Here is a 20,192-nt window from a genome sequence, read left to right on the forward strand (position 1 = left end):
TGAGGGCAGCCTCCACCATGTATTCATCTTTGCATCCCTGCAGCATTTTAGCACAATGCTGGGCACAGGATTATGTACTCGATAATTTGGTTTAAACAGATTTAAAGAGTGTCAAGACAATAGTGCGTGAAAAACCAAGAGAAGAGAGTCTCAAGGAGACAGCTGATCTGCAGTGTCAGATGTCCCAGGAGAGCGGAGAGGAGACTGGCGGGGGGGCTCTCCTCCCTGATTACCACCTCTCTGGTAATCAGGGAGTCACAGGCCACCTTGGCGAGAGCAGTTGAGAGACACCGAATTGTGAGATTAAAGATGGAGATGGTGAGAAGAAAGTCGGAAGGGTAAGTCTATTCCCTCTGGAGTTTCGTGGCAAAGTCAACATCTAGAGGGAGCAGCAGGATCACGGAAGGTTTTTTTGTTTGGTTGGCTGTTGCTGTTGCTGTTTTTATAAATTTATATTTATTTATTTGTTTGTTTGTTTGTTTGTTTATTGTTGGCTGCATTGGGTCTTCGTTGCTGTGCGCGGGCTTTCTCTAGTTGCAGAGATTGGGGGCTACTCTTCGTTGCGGTGCACGGGCTTCTCATTGTGGGGGCTTCTCTTGTTGCAGAGTATGGGCACTAGGCATGCGGGCTTCAGCAGTTGTGGCTTGCGGGCTCAGTAGTTGTGGCGCATGGGCTTAGTTGCTCCGCGGCATGTGGGATCTTCCCTGACCAGGGCTCGAACCCGTGTCCTCTGCATTGGCAGGCGGATTCTTAACCACTGCGACACCAGGGAAGTCCCCTGTTGTTGTTTTTAAATGGAAGAGACCAGAACATGGTGTTGCTCTGTGAGGGGTGGTGGCTGGAGAAGGACTGAGAGGTTTGGGGAATGGAATCAGGGACAAACAGAGGAGAATCAAAAGGGTTGCTGGGTAGCCATGTGGCACCAGTGATATCAGCAAACACACCTCTGTCATGGACTCATCGGCATGACTGTGACATTCCCTGACATTTCCTAGCAAGCCAGAGGTGGGGACAGAGTGAAGAGAGGCTATTGCCCAAGGCAGAGGACAGGCAAGCAGGGAAGGCAGTGAATCAAAGGGCGAGAGACTCTGGAGGGCTAGAGATTGCACGCTGAGCGGCTTTGAGCCCGAGCGCTGCATATGCGTACAGGGCGGGGAGTAGAGGGAACCCGGTGGCAGGGGTGGGGGGCAGGGGGTGGACGCAGAGGGGAGCCCGGCCAGAAAGGGCATTTCAGAGTTTGAGTTCTTGAACTCTCCCCCAACAGTTCCCTACTGATGAGGTCAGGGGTGTGGGTCCTTCCTTTGGGTTTTGGTGCCGTGGACCACGAGGCGGGTAGCTCCGGATGAATGACAGCTCATCAGCTTTTCTGTGAACGGGTTTGTCATTTGTTCTCCATCCACAGCGGCTTCAGGAGAGGTGATGAGTTTTCATTGGTTATCTTAGGTTCCACCTCTTAAGTACAGTCTTATAGTCGGGGCCCACGTACACAGAGGTCCATTTAAGAACCTGGAACACCTAGGGCCCTGCAGAGTCACTGGGGGAAGGGCATTATCTCTAGAATGCCTTCTGCTCCCAGGAAGGTTAGGGAGAGTGGGAGGGAAGGAGAGGAGGCCCTCTCCCTGTCACCTCCAGATAGCATGCTGTGGAGGAGAAATCTCATCCTCATCTTGGGTGCCTGGAAACACACCTGTGTTTGAGAGGATGCATACAAGATGGAGAACTGTCACTTGGGCGAGGCAACTTTTGGGGTGGGGGAGTGGACAGAGTAGAGGCTCTGCTGGGGGGTGGCAAGAGGGTAGTCATGCCTTGCCAGCTTCCTGCTGACCCATATCCAGGACTTAGGTCCCCCTTGCTATGTGGGGAGACTCACTGAAGCACGCACCACACCCCCCCACATCCACCCACACACACACACACATTCCCCACTTGCCGTAGCCATCCCACGTGGGGAAGGGCCAAGGGAGGCCCTTGTTCCCCTTAACCTACAGGGCAAGGGCTAGTGATCCAGGCCTGGCTGAGCGCTCTGATGGGTGGCTCCCCCTTAGCTCCCCCTTATTCTCTGGAGCCACAACTGTCCCTGCCTTTGTTCCTTCAATTCTTGAGCTCCCTGACTCAGCCTGGTTCCCCAATTTCCCAGCAGTGGACAAAGCCATTGTCAGTAGGCCGGGGGTAGGAGCATTGAGGGAGTAACTGTGAGCTTTAGAACCAGAGCTCTGGCCCTTTCCCCAACCTTCAGCATCCCTCAGCCTTCCTAGTTCAGAGGTCACCTCTGGGCCCCTCTCCAGTTCGTCCTGGTCGCCAAGGCTAGGCTGATGGGGTGGAAACTAAGTAGAACCTTCCTCCCAGCTGGACAAAGTCTGACACCTGGTGGCCAAGGTGAGGAATGGCCAGAAGGGCCCCTTTTCAAATCTCCCTAGGATTGCCCTAGAGCCAGGAAGGGCAAGGTGAAAGGGGAGGTGATGGGAGGAGGTTTGGGTGGGGTGTTTGGGACAGAGCAGAAGAGACGTCCAACGGCAAACCACCCAGACCTAAGGGAACTTTTGCCTTCCTCCCCTTAAGCTCACGGGGCCAGAGAACCTGGAGCAGGAGGAAGGAGGGTGTCTGGGAGGGTCAGGAGGGACCAGGAGGAGCTGCCTGAAAGAATTTGCCCCACAGGGTGGAGAACGGGGCCCAGGCTGTGTGAGCATGTGGGGGCCAAGGGTGGGAGTCTGGTGCCCAGAATCTCCAGCTCAGGGTGGGTGGCAGGGCCTGAGGGCCTTAGGAAGGGGGATGCAGGGAGAGGGAAGGAGAGCGGGCTACGCCCCGCAGCCCGCTGGGCCCCAGGCAGCTGCTTCCCTCCCTCCACCTGCCCCCACCTTCCTAGCTCTAACTGGCTCTCCCCACAGGCCCCATTGTGACTGGGGGAAGGGAAGGGACTCCTAGGGCGCGTGCGCAGTGCTGAGGCCCCCCCATCCTGCCACATTGTCTGAGCTAAGCCAGGTCTAATCCCCCTTCCCCTTGGAGCAGTCAGTGGTGGGCCTCAGCCCTAAAGAAGGTGCTGGGATCCTGTTCCAGTTCTTTTCTCTCCTTTTCTCTTGCGTTCCCCCAAGACTCTGGCCTTGGCCGTGAGGCAAGGGCCTTGAGTGTTCCCAGGCCAAGGTGCAAAGGTCACTCCTGCCAGTCTCATCACCAGCCTCTGGGGATCAGGGCTGACAAGGAACCTATGCCTCGGTCTCGGGAAATTTCCTGAGAGAGAACTTAACCCCCAGGTCAGACCTCTGGCCTGGGCTTCCAGCCTGAAGCCTGAACTGTGACAGGACCCAGGACAGCAGTTTTGGGGATAGGCCAGGAGATTGCCTGAATAGGGATAGGGGTTCCAGGAAGGAAGGTTAAAAGCGGCAGACAGGGTTGGGGGAGTAAAGAGGGAAAAGACCTGAGGGTGGGCAGGCCAAGGTCTGGCCTAGTTGTGCCAGCACAACTTAGGACTCCAGATGCCATGTCAGGGAAGGATACCAACTGGACAGAGATGGCTCCAAAACCCCTGGGTGCCTACTCCTTCGAGCCTTGGGACTTGATCCCACTGCTGTCTGACTAGGCAAGGTGGGCAACGTTGCTTGTGGAGAGTTCCCTCAACTCCAGGCCAGAAAGCCAGTCCTAGGGTGCCTGAACTTGAGCTGATGACCTGGACTGGGACAAGCTGAAGGCCAAGGGAGACATCTTCCAGGCTGGGTGGGAGAGGCTAGCAGGGCCTGGGCCAGGCAGGGCTGTGGGCAGCTGGCAGGGATGGCCCAGACAGTGCCCAGAGAGCAAGCCAGGGTGCCAGAGAGGAGAGGGACTAGCTCAGGCGGCAGTAGGAGCCGCTGTGGCCGCCCAGCCGCATACCCCATTTCACGCTCCCTGGGCGGTGGCAGGGCCCCACGGCTATCAGCTTTCAGGGGTGGGAGGGACCAGGAATGAGGAGGGGTCTGCCCCACCCATGGCTCCCTACTCCCTCAGGGCTTTGTGGGCGCAGGAGCTGGGTGCCACACACCTCCAGACACGCCCTCTGAGGAGGGGTGGTCAGTCCCACAGAGCCTGGGCACCATCCCTCCCTGGAGCGCTCTGTGCCCAACTGGACCCCACACGGAAGCCCTTCCCAGGCCTGGTGGAGAGGGCCTCCCTGCTTCCCTCCCCAAGGCAGCAGGGCCCCTGTCTGCCTCAGGGTGGGCCCCACTTAGTCCAGGAGGCAGAAGGGGGATTAGACCAGGCCCAGCCCAAACAGTAAAGCAGGGAAGGGCCCTCCAGCCCCGGGCAGTGCACCCACGAGCTCTCCCTGCTCCACTCCGCTCTCCTTCAGGAAGGGATGGGGAGAGCCAGGCGGGAGGAGGCCCCTGAAGACATGGCTGGCTCGTTCCTGCTCCTCCTCTTTGGTGGCTACTCTCCACAGCGTTCTCCTCCCATGTGCCCGCAATCCTCCTAAGGCAGAGCGCCCAGACCCCAGAGCAGTGCGACAGGGGGAAGGCAGAAGCCTCTGAGCAGGCCCTTGCACCTCGGGAAGGAAGGACTGGATGGGATCTCTGGAGGGCCATCAGAGCTGGGCTGGGCCACACACGGATTCCCAGACTCCCAATGGCCAGCACGTTCGCCTGCCGCCAGGAAGTTGGTGAGGAGGAGGCGGGTATAGGGGTGAGTCAGCGATGACAGTAGCCCAAGGGACAAAGGTCATGGGTGGAGAATTGAGAGACGATGTTTACAGCAGCCCACCTCTTCCAGGAGGTCTCCCAGTGCTAAGCCAGCCTCAAGGTCCAACCCACTCTGGCCCTCTCTTCCCCCTTTTCCTGTTTGTTAGGAATTTTATCCTTGCGCTGACAATGCGTGTGTCCGTCTGCTTGCCCTTTAGCCTGTGAGCTCCCGGGGAGCACGGAGGGACAATGGCTTCTGGGGCCCCACCACTGCCTGTGACTATCAGTACTTCTCACTTCCTCATTTTACCATGTACTGCATGGCTTGCGGGATCTTAATTCCCGGAACCAGGGACCAAACCCTCGCCCCCTTCAGTGGAAGCTCCGAGTCCTAACCACTGGACCGCCAGGGAAGTCCCCAGTACTTCCAACTTTCAAGAACCATTTCTGTCTATTTCAGTAGAGTGAATATGTGGGAAAGTGCTTAGAACAGTACTCGGCACACTGTAAGTGCCATATATGTGTTAGGTTTATTGTTGGTATTTTTTGCTCATACTCTCACATTGGGGCGGATTTTACTGACGAAGGACTGGGGATACAAACGCACTCTGGCCTCCTGCGTGGTGTGGAATCTTCCTGACTAGAAGACGGGCAGGGGCAGGCTGTAGGACCCCAGGAGAGCCGAGGAGGCAAGCACTCGTCTGGACTCAGAGTGGGCAGTGAGTGTCTCTGGGCGCAGCTTTCAGAACCCATGGGGCTTCTCCGGGCAGGTCTCCTGGGGCCGGTGGGGGTGGCGTGGGAGCCGGGAAGGGGTCGGGATGAGCCCAAACTCTCTCCGGACCTCCAGACCTGCCCACACAACGCTTGGCGGGCCAAGGGGCGGGATTGGAAGTCTCCGGCTGGGCTCTGGGGAGTTACACACCGGCTACGGGGATTAGTGAGGCTGAAAAGAACATTTGCCTAGAAGGGAAAACGGGAAGTGAGAGGCTGAGGATAACACTCTGCAAATCCCCAGAGACCCGCTGCAGACCAGTGTGGGGGGGACAGGAGGAGGTGGTGCAGTCTGGGGATACCATGACAGGTCCCCCACCCCAGCCTCACCCCTTCTCCCACAGAAAGCAGCTGCATCAGCTGCCCCGCCCCCTCTGTCTGCACCACCTGCCATTGGCTGGGGCTAAGCCCCGCCCCGCAGAGGCGGCCTCCCATTGGCTTAGGTCTTTACTGTTTGCATGCTTGTGGGGGTGGGGGAGAGGCGTCATTCCCTGGAACCCTCGGACTTCCTTTCTGTTTGTCTGGGTCATCCGTCTGCCCATCGCTGGCCCCAGGCTCGCTCTCTGGCCCCAGCCCTCTCTCACTCTCTCTCTCTCTGCAGCTGTCTCTCTCGTGCCCGCTGGCCTGTCTCTCCTTCCCGGCAGTCGCCTCCTTCTCCGCCTGCCTGGGTGGCCGCCATGGGCCGGAAACGGCTCATCACTGACTCCTACCCTGTAGTGAAGAGGAGGGAGGGCTCCGCTGGGCACAGCAAGGGGGAGCTGGCACCAGATCTAGGTCTCTGAGGTGTGGGAGGGCGGGAGGAGTGGATGTGAGGGACACGAGAGGACGTGGGCAATGGAAGGGGAAGTGAAGTATGTCCTCTGCTTCCTACGCCAGACCTGGCAGTGGACAGCAGAGGCAAAGGGGCGGTGAGGGCTGGGGAACAGTGGGTCAGCTGTGAGGCGAGGGGCAGGGGACCAGCCCGGCAGGGCACAGGCTTGGGCAGGCCTGAGGAGCAGCATGTCATTGCAGGGGAAGAGCCCCAGCCCCCGAGCGTGGATGAAGCGGAGATGGAGCTGCTGAGGCAGTTTGACCTGGCCTGGCAGTATGGGCCCTGCACAGGTGAGAGCCCCCTCAGGCCCCGAGAGCACATCCCGGAGCCAGTCCTGCCACCCACTCGGCGCCCAAGCAGCCCCAGCCCCTGCCTGACCCTCTCAGCACTGTCTCTGGAGACCAGGGGTGTGGAGGTCCTGACACACCCCTCCACCCACACTCTCTAGCCTGGACGCTTCCCTGCCCCCCACGAGGCCCCACTGTCTTCTTTCCACCCCCGCAGGGATCACACGGCTGCAGCGCTGGCATCGGGCAGAGCAGATGGGCTTGGAGCCTCCCCAAGAAGTGTGGCAGGTGCTGCAGACCCACCCCGGTGATCCGCGCTTCCAGTGCAGGTCAGAGGCCGGTGGGGGGCTCTCAGGGGAGCCAGGGACTTCTCCAGGCACCACCAGCCTGCTGGCCCTGGATGGGGGCCGTCCTGACCTGAGGAAGAAACAGGTGCAGCTTTGGGGGGTCCTCGCTGAGCAGGCAAGAAGGTTCTACAAGGTGCTGGGCTCAGGAGGCAGAAGCTTGCCTTAATACTTATCTCTGAGCTAATGGTGGAGGAAGGGTACACTAGGGCCCAAGGGACTATTTAATACTGAGACGTTGGCCAAGGACTATAGGCCGTGGCCAAGAGCTGGGGCTGAGACTTAACTGACGCGGGTTTTTTCCTCCATCCCACACCCCCTTGCACAGCCTCTGGCATCTCTATCCCCTCTGAAGCACCACCTAAGACCTCCCGCCCGCTACTTGAGAACCTCCAGACACAAGCTAGAACCAGTTGCTGCCCCTCGGCTCAGCTCTGCTGTGGAGCACGTTTGTCAGGAAAGAGGTTCACAGGGCAGGGAAGAGGCTGAGTGTGGAGGTCCGACCAGCAGGCTCCCAGCGCCCCCTCTGAGAGCCAACACAGCCGAATCCAAGCACCTCCTACATGGAGAGTGGTCTCTGAGGACGAGGACCTGGCCGTGACCCTTCTGAAGCCTACCCCATGCCTGACCTGAACACCATGGTCCTTGAGATGATGTGGCAAATTAGGCACAGCTTTGGGAAGAACCAGACTCGGGCAGAAGGCAGAAGACCGAAGAGGCAAAGATGCACTCCGCACCTCAGGCTGGGAATCTGAGGGCAGAACTGGCTGAGCTTACGGGGCGAGGGGTTCACTAGTGCTTATCAATAAAGAACTCTGAGGCTGGAAGCCTGACCTCCAGTCTCTTAATGTGGCCCTGCTTGGACGGGCAGCACCCAGCAAGTTGATAGGTGGGAGAGAACTAGCACCATGCTTTCCTGCAAGGTGCGTGTGCCTCTTCCACTGCCTAACCCTAGACCTGAGAGGAAGGAAAGAGAGACACCTTAAAAAAAAAAACCAACGGTCAGTCCTCACAAGCGCTGAGCAACCTCTGGCGCCCCCTGGTGGTGCACACTATTCTAGCCACCTTCCCTTACCAGCCAGGAAAACCCCACTGGAGCCACCACCTAGCCTGCCCAGGGCTGCCCACCTCACAAAAATGGGTTCTTTGTCAGAGCAGGATCCATGGGGCCCATGACTCATAAGGTCCAGACAGACATACACATTCCCAGCAAGCACCTGTACTTCCCACACGGGGGCCACGTGGATCCAAAGCAGGGTTGGGGGGCGTTTCAACCTGCAGGAGCTGCTCAAAGATGGCCATCATCTGAGGAGCTTTGGTAGGGAACTGGAAGGTCCTGGGGATGGAGGAGAATTGGCTGTATTCAGAAACAGCGCTTAGGGAACCCTGGGCCATACGACGTGGAGAACAGAATCAGTTCTCCTTTTAATGGTGTTACTTCATTTGATGCATCAGCCCTCCATCCTGGGGCAGATAGAGACAGAACTATTAACTCCTTGGGAACAGGCCTAGAGGGCAATCAAGTGGCCTTTTTAGCCCCCATTTTATTGAGCACTGACCATGCCTCAAGTACCTTAAATGTATTATCCCTATATTTCCTAAAAATCCTTCATGGTAGATTTTACAGAGAGGGAAACTGAAGCCTAGACGGTTGTCCAAAGTTGCCCAGAAGCGCCAGCAGCAGGTATGTGGTGGCGCAGAGACTGGGGCCGTGTGCACTGGGCTCTTCCCCTCTCCGCCGTGGCCCCTGCCCGGCTGCTGAGCACCTGCTGTGTGCTGGGCTCTAGAGCTCCTCTGGGCTGTTAGTGGTGAAGAGATGGACAACAAACATGTAAATATGATGTCAGTGCTGGGCAAAATCAGGGTGAGAGGTCAGAGAATGCCAAGGGTGCTGAAGAGGTTGGTCAGGGGAGGCTCTCTGACAGGGTGGCATTGGGCAGGCCGAAGGGACAATGGGCACACCCTCTCCAAGGCAGGAGTGTTTCCAGACTGGTCCAGGGGCAGCACGGAGGCCAGCGGCCGGGCAGAGGGAGTGAGGAAGTGGGGGGGCAAATGAGGCCAGAGAGGTAGCAGGTTGGTCCCACAGGGCCTTGCGGACCGGGACGAGGAACCTGGATTTTATCCTGAGTGAGAGGGGAAGACACTGGTGGGGTGGGTCTTAAGCCAATAAATGACAATCAATCTTATGTCTTGAAAGCATTACTCTGGCTGTTGGTAGAAAATAGACCGTGGGTTTGGGGGAAGAAGAGGCAATGAAACCGCTCAGGAGGCTACTGGAGTTGGCCTCGTGAGAGGTGATGGTGACTTAGCCCCGCGCGGGAGATGGAGGTGGTAAGAAGCGGCCAGCTTCCTTTCTTTCTGTATTTTGAAGGAAGAACTAACTGACAGGACTTGCTGATCAGTTGGCTGTGGGGTTGAAGAGAGAGAGGAGCCAAGGATAACTCCAAAGGTTTTGGCTTGAGCAACTGGAAGAACAGAGTTCCCATTACTAAGATGGGAAAGATTGCGGGAAGGGGAGGGTGGGGCGGCGAATTAAGAGTTCAGATTTGAGGTCTGTGACACATCCAAGCTGGGGAGTAGGCAGTGGACATGCAAGTCTGGAATTCTAGGGAGAGCTCTGGGTTTGAGATATAAATTGGGGCACCTTTTAGGTGGCACTTAAAGCCGTGTGTGGGGATGAGACTACCTGAGTGAGTACAGTTAGAGGCGAGAAGTGGTCCGAGGACAGCCCTGAGGCTTCTATGCTTAGAGGCAAGGGAGGAGAAGGCCTGAGCAAGGAGACCGAGGAGGGGCCAGACTGGAGAGAAGTCAGGAGAGGGTAGGGCCTGGGAAGCCTGGGCAGAGGGTCAAAGTCTCAGATGCTTCTGAGAGGCTGGTAAAATGAAGCCTGAGAAGAAGAGCACACTGGACTGGCAACGTGGCGGTCACAGGAGACGAGCAGCTCCCACGCAGTGATGGGGATGGGACCGGGCCTGGAGTGGGCTCAGAGGGAAGTGGAAATGGGGAGCATGCTGATCCTTTCAGAGACCTTTTACTGTAAAGGGAGCAGAGAAACGAGTGGCCACTAGAGAGGGTGTGGGATCCAGGAACCGTTTTGATTTGTTGTTCTGTCTGTCTTTTGTTTTAGCTAGAGTGAGAGTACAGCATAATGACCCGGCGAGGAGAGTGATCCGACAGGGAGTCTTTGTGAAGGTGAGAAGGGCCAGGACTAGGACACAAGGAAGAGTGTGGACTTAGATCGGAGCATCCACTGTGACAGGAAGGGAGGCAGAGGATATGGGAGTAGATGCAGGTAGGAGGACACGGTTGGGGGTGGGAACATTCAAGAATCAGATGTTTGCTGACAGCCTGGTATGCTGGGAGGGATGTGATGTTTAGTGAGCGCCCCCATGCCATCTGCTGCACTTCACGCTGTCTGGTTGACTGCTCAGAACAATCTCATTAGGTATTATCCACTCTCACAGATAAGGAAACCGAGGCTGAGAGGGAAAGTGCCCTGCTTCATCCGTGAGCACCGGGGCCCCGTTTCCACCCGGGTGTGTCTTCCCACTGTGTCACCCCACACCTGCATTCCCACCCGCACCTGCGCTCCAGGTGTTTAGGGTGGCATCGAAGAGATAAGACCCACCCATGTGGAAAGTTAAGAAACAATGTACTACAAGTGCTACCTTGGGGCCAGGAGGAAGGTATAGACACAGAGTTCTCAGGAAGGAGGGAGTGTTAAAGGGACCCTCACTGCAAGGGCCCTGAGCACAGGACTGCCACGTCGGCATGGCCCCCGCCTTACCTCATCACACCTGGCTCCTCAACCCACCAGGCCCCTGCTTCTCAGATCTTTCCACGGCAGAATGAATGCACACTCGCCACCAGGGCCACTCTGAATATTCTTAGTAGTTGTGTGTTTTCTCTTTGGCCAATTTTGCATTCTACTCCATGATGTGTGTGGAGTAGTTGCTGTAACGTAAAAATGGCTGAACTTACTTACTAAGTAAAATGAACCCCAGGAAGATGCGTTCCTGTGTTGCCTATGGCTGGTTTCATATACCGCGACACGCCCACTACCACCCAGCCGAGGCCGAGCTGCACTGCAGAAAGCACCAAACAAGTGTGTGTTGGGAGGAAATGGGAGGTCAGCGGCCCTTGAAGGGTGAGTAAGAGTCAGCAGACAGAGAAAAACATTCTAGACTGAGGGACTGGGCTGAGCAAAGGCGGTGAGGAGAGGTGGGTGTGTGTGCCCAGGGGAGATGTGTGCAGACTGCAGCCCTTGCTCTACAAAACTCAGCGCAACCCAAAGCTAGCGTTTCAGTGCTTGCTATGTGTCCAGCACTGTCCTAAGTGCCTTTTATCCTCACAGATTATAAACATTTTATAAAGCAATTTAGAGAGGAAATTCAGGCACAGAGAGGATAAGTACTTGCCCAGGATCACGTAGCATGTGACTGAGGAGAATAAATAGGATTTGATCCCAGAGTCCCGCTCCAGAGCCTGCACTCATATCGTGTGGGACAACAGTAGTGAGGTGGCTGGAACAAACACAGCTTCTTGAGCCTGAGACAAAGGAGTTTGGACTCATCGATGGTGATGAGAGTGCCTGAAGGTTTTTGAGCAGGAGAGAGACAGGACAAAAATAATCATTCTGGAGAATCTGTCGGACCAGACTAGACGGGGGAAGAAACTGCAGGCAGGAGGGCCAAGTAGGAAGCTATAAAATATTCAAAACCTGGGTACTGAGACCTAGATTAGCAGACAATGCAAAGGACAAAGAGCTAGCTATACGAGAGGTTGCAAAGGAAGCTGGCAAGACTTGCGTTTGGGAAGGAAGGATATGGGGAGGAGCCGGCCACTATGACTCAGGTTTTGAGCTCATGTGGGTGAGAGAATGCTTGTGCCATGGGCAGAACAAAATGGAAACTGGGAGGGGAAGACAGGCTTGATTTCATGCATGTTTAGTTTGAGATGACGACAGGACATCCAAATGGAAACATCTAGTAGGCAATGGAAACCCAGAGGTCAAGTCCAGCAGCAAGGTCAGAGAAGGGTGTGGAATCCAGGGGAGAGAGGGAAATCATCAGGAGCTGACATTTGAGCCCATGACCATGGACGAGTTCTCTGAGAGAGGAAAGGGAAACAGGGAGAGGGTGCAAAGATAGGACCAAAGATGGCACTTGGGAAAATTCTCTCTAGAAGAAGGTGGAAGACCAGCAAAGAAGAGGGGAGAGTGTCAGAGTGGCAAGAGAGTCGACATAGTGTCCGGGAGGTTCCCGAGAGCTTCACAAGTGGTAGTGGCTGGTGTGATGGTGCCGAGACGTCAAGGAAGATCTCGTGAGGAGGAGGTGGAAAGGTACAGGATGGCTCACCCTAATTCGGTCCCCACATTTCCTGCTTCCCTCTTCCTTGTTTTGTAATTCTCGCTGGCATCTCAGCTGTCATAGTATCTACCATGCCACACCCATCAAAGAGGGGCACACTGATTCATTCTTTATTGACTCAGGTGTGGCAGCATTTATCCACCCTCAAACTCTGACAAACTCACTAGTAGCGTGAGGGCTTAAGGAGCTAATTACCAAGAAACTCGAGTAAACAGGGAAAGGAAGACATTTCTGAATTAGTCTAGACGTAGATGGAAGCCACAGCCGTGCCAGCTTGAGTGAATTCGGGTTACCACCACCTCCAGGACTTAGGGGATCCTCAACATGATGGCTAGTTTTCTCGGCAGGTAGGTCTCCAGTTCATCCACCTGAGTCCTAATCTAGAAAACAACTTTGTGCCAGTCACAGCACAGGCCAATCAGAACCCTGGTCCCTAAGCTTCAAGAGCTTACAGTAGTGCGAGAGAGAGACAGAAAAGATGTATAAGAGAATTTTAAACACTGCCACAAGACGGGTGTAAAATGGACTCTGGGAACTCAGACTTCCTGAAAACGGCCCTTTAGCTCAGCATTTAAGGATGAGTAGCGGCTTCCACAAGGTGGACCAGGTCCTTGGTAATTCTTGAGTCCTACTTCAGTCCTTTGTCTCTTGAAGGAAAAGGCATTTCCTAGAGACCTCCTATGGGGTGGAAGCCTCCCTCACCTCACCAAGAGGTTCCAATGGCTCCTGTCCTGCGAGCCCTACCTGGATTGCACGCTGTTCTCTCCTTGCAGCTTTCCCTAAGAAGAGCTAAGGACTCCTCCTCTGCATCCTGTGGTAACCTGGTTATATTTTATTATAGCATGTCACATGGCTGAAACAATACATTTCATTGTCTCCACTGCTGGAGAGTATTTTATACTTGTCACCAGTGTAACTAGCACAGGGATTGCTACATAGTAAGCACTCAAAGCTGAAAGAACCTTCCCACTTCACTCACACCTACTGTTTGAGTGGTTGGTCCTGTCCAGCCTGTGAGAATCATTTATGTACCAGTTGTGGAGGTCAGCCCTAAACTCCAGTGAAATCTGATCTCCATCTAAGTCACTTCTGGGGGTTGTGTGGCCTTGACGGCAGGAGCCATCTTTTCCTAGAGGCTTCTCGTCAAGGAAGGCATCAAGGCTGTCTGTCAACTTCAGAAGCAGGATCCTGTTCCATTCCTATTTTGAAGCCTATGCCGCCCCTGGGCCAGCCTGCTGAGTGTTTATCTGCGGTCCTCTCACATGAGAGCGGAGACAGTCATCCTATCCAGAGTGTGGAGGAGAATCCAGCCAACTTTTCTACTTGCTCTCAAGAGCATGGCCGCCCAGGATCCTACATTACCTCCCACAATACTGGCGTGTAAACTGGTACAATCCCAAAGACACCAATTTGGCATTATTTATCAAAATTACAAATGCACATATCCCTTTCAGTTCCTATGTAGAAATGTATCCTACAGATACTCTTGTATGTATAAAATACCATTATAGCACTGTTTGTAATAGCAAAGACTATAAATAGCCTAAATGTCTCTCAGTAAGGCAACCAGAATGTAAGTTGTAGTAAACGATGGATGCTGTGCTGTGAAAAAGTTTGAGGAAGCTCTTTACGTATTGGTGCAGAATGGGACGATCTGTGAAATATACAGTTAAGTGTAAAAAAGGATTTACAGAACACTGTGCACACTCTGCTATAGTTTAGGTTAAAAGGTGTGTATTCACTTGTTTCATGCATACAATATCTCTGAAAGGACACCCAAGAACTTGATACCACCAGTTGCCTTTGAGAGGAAGGTAACTTGGTGGCTTGGAAATAGGAATGAGGGGAATTTTTTCATTGAATAAGACTTTTGAACTTTGAACTATGTAACTATATTACCTATTTAATCAATCAATAAGAAAAAAACTCTCACCATATCCATGTTGATGCACTTATTTAACAAGTATTAAAAATAATAGAAACAACACCACTAGGGTAAAAGGGTTATTGTACCATGTATTGCGATGGCTTTGTGCATATCTCAGCACTCATGATGCTGCACTCTTTTTACTATATTCCACTGGGAGAAAAGTGTCTTCTACCTCTCTGTATGGTGGAGTCCTGGCAGTGGGAAGGTCCAGGACTCACTCCGTCCAGAAGGCCCCTCTCCTCTTTTACTAGACCTCTGCCAGGCACCTGGCACTGCCCTACACTGGGACAAGGGTCAACTTGTCACAGGGACAGGTTTCACAAGAGTGCAAACATAAAAAAAAAAAAAGAGTGCAAACATGATGAGTCCAGTATAAGTCCAACCAGTTCATTCATTTATTCATCTAACAAATGCAGATGGGTCACCTGTTACTGTGAGTAGTATGTGGAATATATGGCTTGGGTCCCAAACCTTAAAGAGTTTCCAGTCTACCCTTAAATACATGAAAAGATGCACAACTTCACTCCAAATAAGACTGGCAAATGCTAAAACATTTGGACAGTACACTCTGTTGGCAAGGCTTGGGGGAAACATGCAGGAGTACAGAATGGCACAGCCTCTATGGAGGGGAATTGGTGGCACTGATAAGATGACAGCATTTACTTTTGACCCAGCAATCCCACTGCTAGGAATTTACCCTGAAAATTCACTTCCACAAACATAAAACAACATATGCATAAGTGTATTCCCTGTGGCATTATTTGTAAAAGCAGAATATTGGAAACACCCTAAATTTTTGTCCACGGATTAAATAAACCTGCCCAAGGGAATACTGTGTAACCATTTTTAAAAAATGAGGAAGATTTCCATTAACTGATATGGAGTGATTACCAGGACAAATTGTTGAGTATGTAGTATGCTACCTTTGTGTAAGAAAGAAGGGGAAATGAGATATATATTTGAAAAAGGGAACACTGGGAAGAGTAAACTAGAAACGAGTAAAATGGTTACTATTGGGGGCAGATAAGAATGGAGCCGGTGAGACAGGATAGGAAGGATATTCCTCTAAGTATATTTTCTTATATAGTTTCAGCTCTTGAACCACATAAACATTTTACATATTCAAAAATATATCGAAAGATGGGCTTCCCTGGTGGCACAGTGGTTGAGAGTCCGCCTGCCGATGCAGGGGACACGGGTTCGTGCCCCAGTCCGGGAAGATCCCACATGCCGCGGAGCGGCTGGGCCCGTGAGCCATGGCCGCTGAGCCTGCGCGTCCGGAGCCTGTGCTCCGCAACGGGAGAGGCCACAGCAGTGAGAGGCCCGCGTACCGCAAACAAAAACAAAACAAAACAAAAAAATATATATCAAAAGAGATTTTCAAAAATCCTAAAATTGAATATAAACGGTAACAAATCAATCCAACTATATGTCAAATTAATAATATAACCTCACAGAAAAAGAATATAAGGATTCAAGTAAATTTTTTTTTTTTTTTTTTTTTTTTTTTTTTTTTTTTTTTTTTTGCGGTACGCGGGCCTCTCACTGTTGTGGCCTCTTCCATTGCGGAGCACAGGCTCCGGACGCGCAGGCTCAGCGGCCATGGCTCACGGGCCCAGCCGCTCCGCGGCATGTGGGATCTTCCCGGACTGGGGCACGAACCCGTGTCACCTGCATCGGCAGGCGGACTCTCAACTACTGCGCCACCAGGGAAGCCCTCAAGTAAATTTTGAACACAGTTCATGGACTTCGTAAGAACAAAAGAACCACACACATAAAAAAAAACTTGAACTTTACTTAGTAGGTTTGTTGTTGATAATGGTATTGGTGTACTAATTCTAAAACTGTTTGGCTGTTTTTGTATTACAAATAGAAAATAATGAATAAACATGTAAATGTTGGGAGCCAGAGACTGCACTGTGAAAAAAGGGAGGTAAAATATGGAATGGGGGGGGGGGGAAATTCCCTGGCGGTCCAGTGGTTAGGGCCCCACGCTTCCACTGCAGGGGACATGGGTTTGATCCCTGGTCGGGGAAGTAAGATCCCACAAGCCGCGAGGAGGGGCCCCCCCAAAAAAAAGGAATGGGGGAAGGTGAGGAAGAGTCCTGAAGTGCTGTATTTGAATTGGAGGTATCAGTATGCTGATTTCTTTTTAAATTAACTTTTTGAAGTATCATTTATCTACAACAAAACTACAGATCTTATTTTATTTATTCTGGCCATGCCACCAAAATAATAGTTATACACCAGTGTAACTACCAACACAATTAAGATCTAGAACATTTCCATCAGCCCAGAAAGTTCCCTCACTCTCCTTTGCATCCAATATCTCCCTCCTCTCCCATCCTAGGCAATTTGATTCCTATAATCAAAGATTTGTTTTGCCTGTTCTAGAACTCATACAAATGCCACCATTCAGCATATCTGACTTATCTCACTCAGTATAGTGCCTATGAGATCCATTCATGTTGTTGTGTATCAGCACTTCACTCATCTTTGTTGCTGAGTAATATTCCATTGTATGAATATACTAAAATGTAGTTATCCATTTATCAATTGATGAACATTTGGGTTATTTCTAGTTTTGGACTCTAATGAATCAAGCTGTTATGAATATTTAGGTACAAGTCTTTGTGTAGGCATTTAGTTTCATTTCTCTTGTGTAGATGCCAGGGAGTCGAAATGCTGGAAGGTGTAACATAATATACATTCAATTTTACAAGAAACTGCTAATCTGTTTTCCAAAGTGATTCTACTTCTTCTTTTTTTTTGATTATTTAAAGATCTTTTTATTGAGGATTGACAACTATGCTATCATCAAAGTGGTTCTACCCTTTTATATTCCCATCAGCAACGCATGAAAGTTTTTGTTGCCCCATATCCTACCAGCACTTGTTATTGTTAGTCTTTTGAATTCTAACCATTTAATGAGTGTAAAGTGGTACGTCATTGTGGTTTTTTTTTCCACATCTTTATTGGAGTATAAATGCTTTACAATGTTGTGTTAGTTTCTGCTGTACAACAAAGTGAATCAGCTATACATATACATATATCCCTATATCCTCTCCCTCTTGAGTCTCCCTCCCACCCTCCCAATCCCATCCCTCTAGGTCATCACAAAGCACCGAGCTGATCTCCCTGGTGCTATGCAGCAGCTTCCCACTAGCCATCCATTGTGGTTTTAATTTGCATTTTCCTAATGTTGAGCATCTTTCAATAAATCAATGGATTTATTTGCCATTTGTATATTTCCTTTGGTGAAGTGTCTTTTCAAATATTTTGTCCATTTTAACATCAGGTTATTTGGCTTCTTATTATTGAGTGGTAAAAGTTGTTTATATATTCTGGATACATGACTTTTGTTAAATATATGTATTGTGAATATTTTCTCCCAGTCTGTAGCTTGCTTTTTCCTTTTCTTAATAGTGTCTTTTGAAGAACCAAAGTTTTTAATTTGATGAAATTTGATTTATCAATTTTTTCTTTTATGGTTAGTGCTTTTTATATCCTAAGAAATATTTACTTACCCCAAAGTAATAAACATCTTCTATGCTTTTTTCTAGATGTTTTATTGTTTTAGTTTTTACTTTAGGTCTAAGATCTATTTTGAATTAATTTTCACCCTTTTGTCCCTGATAATTGGTAATTTGTATCTTCCTTCTTTTTTTCCTTAATCAGTCTTACTAGGGGTTTATCAATTTATTAATATTTTCAAAGAACCAACTTTTGGCTTTGCTAACTTTCTCTGTTCTTTGTATATTTTCTATACAAAAGCATGAGTGAAGAGCATTAATTTCTGCTCTTCACTATCTCTTCCTTCCTCTGGGTTTAACTTGGTCTTTTACTAATTTATCTTATTTTATTTTTGAGATAGTATTCACATAACATAAAATCCACTACTTAAAAGTGTACATACAATTCAATGGTTTTTAGTATATTCACAATGTTGTGTAATCACTGCCACCATCTAATTCCAGAACTTTTCCATTACTCTATTATCAGTCAGTCCCAGTTCTCCCCGCCAACCACTAGTCTACTTTCTGTCTCCATGGATTTGCCTATTCTGAATATTTCATGTAAATGGAATCACACAATATGTGGACTTTTGTGTCTGGCTTCTTTCACTTAGCATAAGGTTTTCAAGAATCATATATGTTGTAATTATTTCATTCCTTTTAATGGCTGAATAGTATTCCATTGTGTGGATATATCATATCTTGTTTATCCATTCATTAGTTGGTGGACATTTGAGTTGTTTCTACTTTTCGGCTATATAACTAATGTTGCTATGAACATCCATGTACAACTTTTTATATGAACATATGTGGGGTATATATTTAGGAGTAGGATTGATGGATCATATGGTAATTCTGTTTAACTTTTTGAGACACCACCAAACTTTTTCTGGTGCTTTTTAAAAAAAATTTATCTATTTTGGCTGCGTTGGGTCTTGGTTGCTGCATGCGAACTTTCTCTAGTTGTGGCGGGCGGGGGCTACTCTTCATTGCAGTGTGCTGGCTTCTCATTGCAGTGGCTGCTCTTGTTGCAGAGCACAGGCTCTAGGCACACAGGCTTCAGTAGCTGTGGCACGCAAGCTCAGTAGTTGTGGCTCACAGGCTGTAGAGCGCAGGCTCAGTAGTTGTGGCGCATGGGCTTGGCTGCTCTGCAGCATGTGGGAACTTCCTTGACCAAGGCTTGAACCCATGTCCCCTGCCTTAGTAGGTGGATTCTTAACCACTGTACCACCAGGGAAGTCCCTTTTTCTGGCTTCTTAAGGTAGAAATGTAGAATATTGATTTTAAATCTTTGTCTTTTTTTCTGATATAGGCATTTAAAGTTATACATTTTCCTCTAAGTACTTTTTAAAAAAATATTTATTTATTTTTGGCTGTGTTGGGTCTTTGTTGCTGTGCGTGGGCTTTCTCTAGCTGCGGAGAGCAGGGACTACTCTTCGTTGCGGTGCACAGGCTTCTCATTGCGTTGTCTTCTCTTGTTGCGGAGCATGGGCTCTAGGCACGCGGGCTTCAGTAGTTGTGGCACAGGGGCTCTAGAGCGCAGGCTCAGTAGTTGCGGCGTACAGGCTTAGCTGCTCTGTGGCATGTGGGATCTTCCCAGACCAGGGCTCGAACCCGTGTCCCTTGCATTGGCAGGCGGATTCTTTTTTTTTTTTTTTTGGCGGTACGCGGGCCTCTTACTGTTGTGGTCTCTCCTGTTGCGGGGCACAGGCTCCGGACGCGCAGGCTCAGTGGCCATGGCTCACGGGCCCAGCCGCTCTGCGGCATGTGGGATCTTCCCAGACCGGGGCACGAACCCGTGTCCCCTGCATCGGCAGGCGGACTCTCAACCACTGTGCCACCAGGGAAGCCCTGGCAGGCGGATTCTTAACCTCTGTGCCACCAGGGAAGTCCCTCTCTAAGTACTTCTTTAGCTGCACTACACAAATTTTGATATGCTGTGCTTTCATTATTGTTCAGCTTAAAATATTTTCCAATTTCATTTGTTTTCTTCTTTGACTCATTAGTTATATAGAAATACATTCTTTAATTTCTAAACATCTGTGGATTTTCTAGATATATTTTTTATTCTAATTTAATTCCATTGTGATTAGAGAGCATATTCTATGAGATTTTAATCTTTTGAAATTTATTGAGAGTTATCTTATGGCCCAGGATATAATCTAGCTTAGTGAATATTCCATGTGTACTTGAAAAAAAAAGTTCTGCATTTATTCTGCAATTATGGCGTGGAGTTTCTTTAACGTCAATTATATCAAGTTGGTTGACTGTATTGTTCTGATTCTCTAAATCCTATTGCTTTTTTGCCTAGATGTTCTACCAATTAGCAGTAGAGGAGTTTTCACATCTCTGACTGTAAGTGTGCATTTGTCTGTTTTTTCCCTTTAGTTCTGTCAGCTTTTTATTTTATTTTTATTTTTTATACAGCAGGTTCTTATTAGTCAACCATTTTATACATATCAGTGTATACATGTCAATCCCAATCTCCAAATTCATCCCACCATCCCCCACCCCCTGCCGCTTTC

The 20,192-nt window shown here is 50.3% G+C and overlaps 1 protein-coding gene and 1 long non-coding RNA gene across 4 annotated transcripts in view; one reads left to right on the forward strand and one right to left on the reverse strand.

Annotated features, from left to right (window-relative positions):
* Positions 1-5,736: 5,736 nt before the first annotated feature.
* The window catches only part of LOC132493918 (uncharacterized), a 30,182-nt gene continuing 15,726 nt past the window's right edge, over positions 5,737-20,192 (reverse strand). The window contains exon 3 of one of the 3 annotated variants that reach the window (XR_009533030.1): positions 5,737-6,926. This is a non-coding gene — a long non-coding RNA (uncharacterized LOC132493918). Of the gene's footprint in view, positions 6,927-8,074; positions 8,190-10,645; positions 10,808-20,192 lie in introns of those variants that run through there. The other 2 variants (XR_009533028.1, XR_009533029.1) reach the window with 2 other exon arrangements.
* Positions 5,890-7,680, forward strand: POLD4 (DNA polymerase delta 4, accessory subunit). Its single transcript, XM_060104846.1, has 4 exons — positions 5,890-6,185; positions 6,423-6,512; positions 6,727-6,838; positions 7,182-7,680. Exons 1-4 carry the CDS (start codon positions 6,089-6,091, stop codon positions 7,204-7,206), a joined length of 324 nt encoding a protein of 107 aa, XP_059960829.1. The 5' UTR covers positions 5,890-6,088; the 3' UTR covers positions 7,207-7,680.

This window comes from Mesoplodon densirostris, chromosome 7, assembly GCF_025265405.1.
Source record: "Mesoplodon densirostris isolate mMesDen1 chromosome 7, mMesDen1 primary haplotype, whole genome shotgun sequence".
NCBI classification, from domain to species: domain Eukaryota; kingdom Metazoa; phylum Chordata; class Mammalia; order Artiodactyla; family Ziphiidae; genus Mesoplodon; species Mesoplodon densirostris.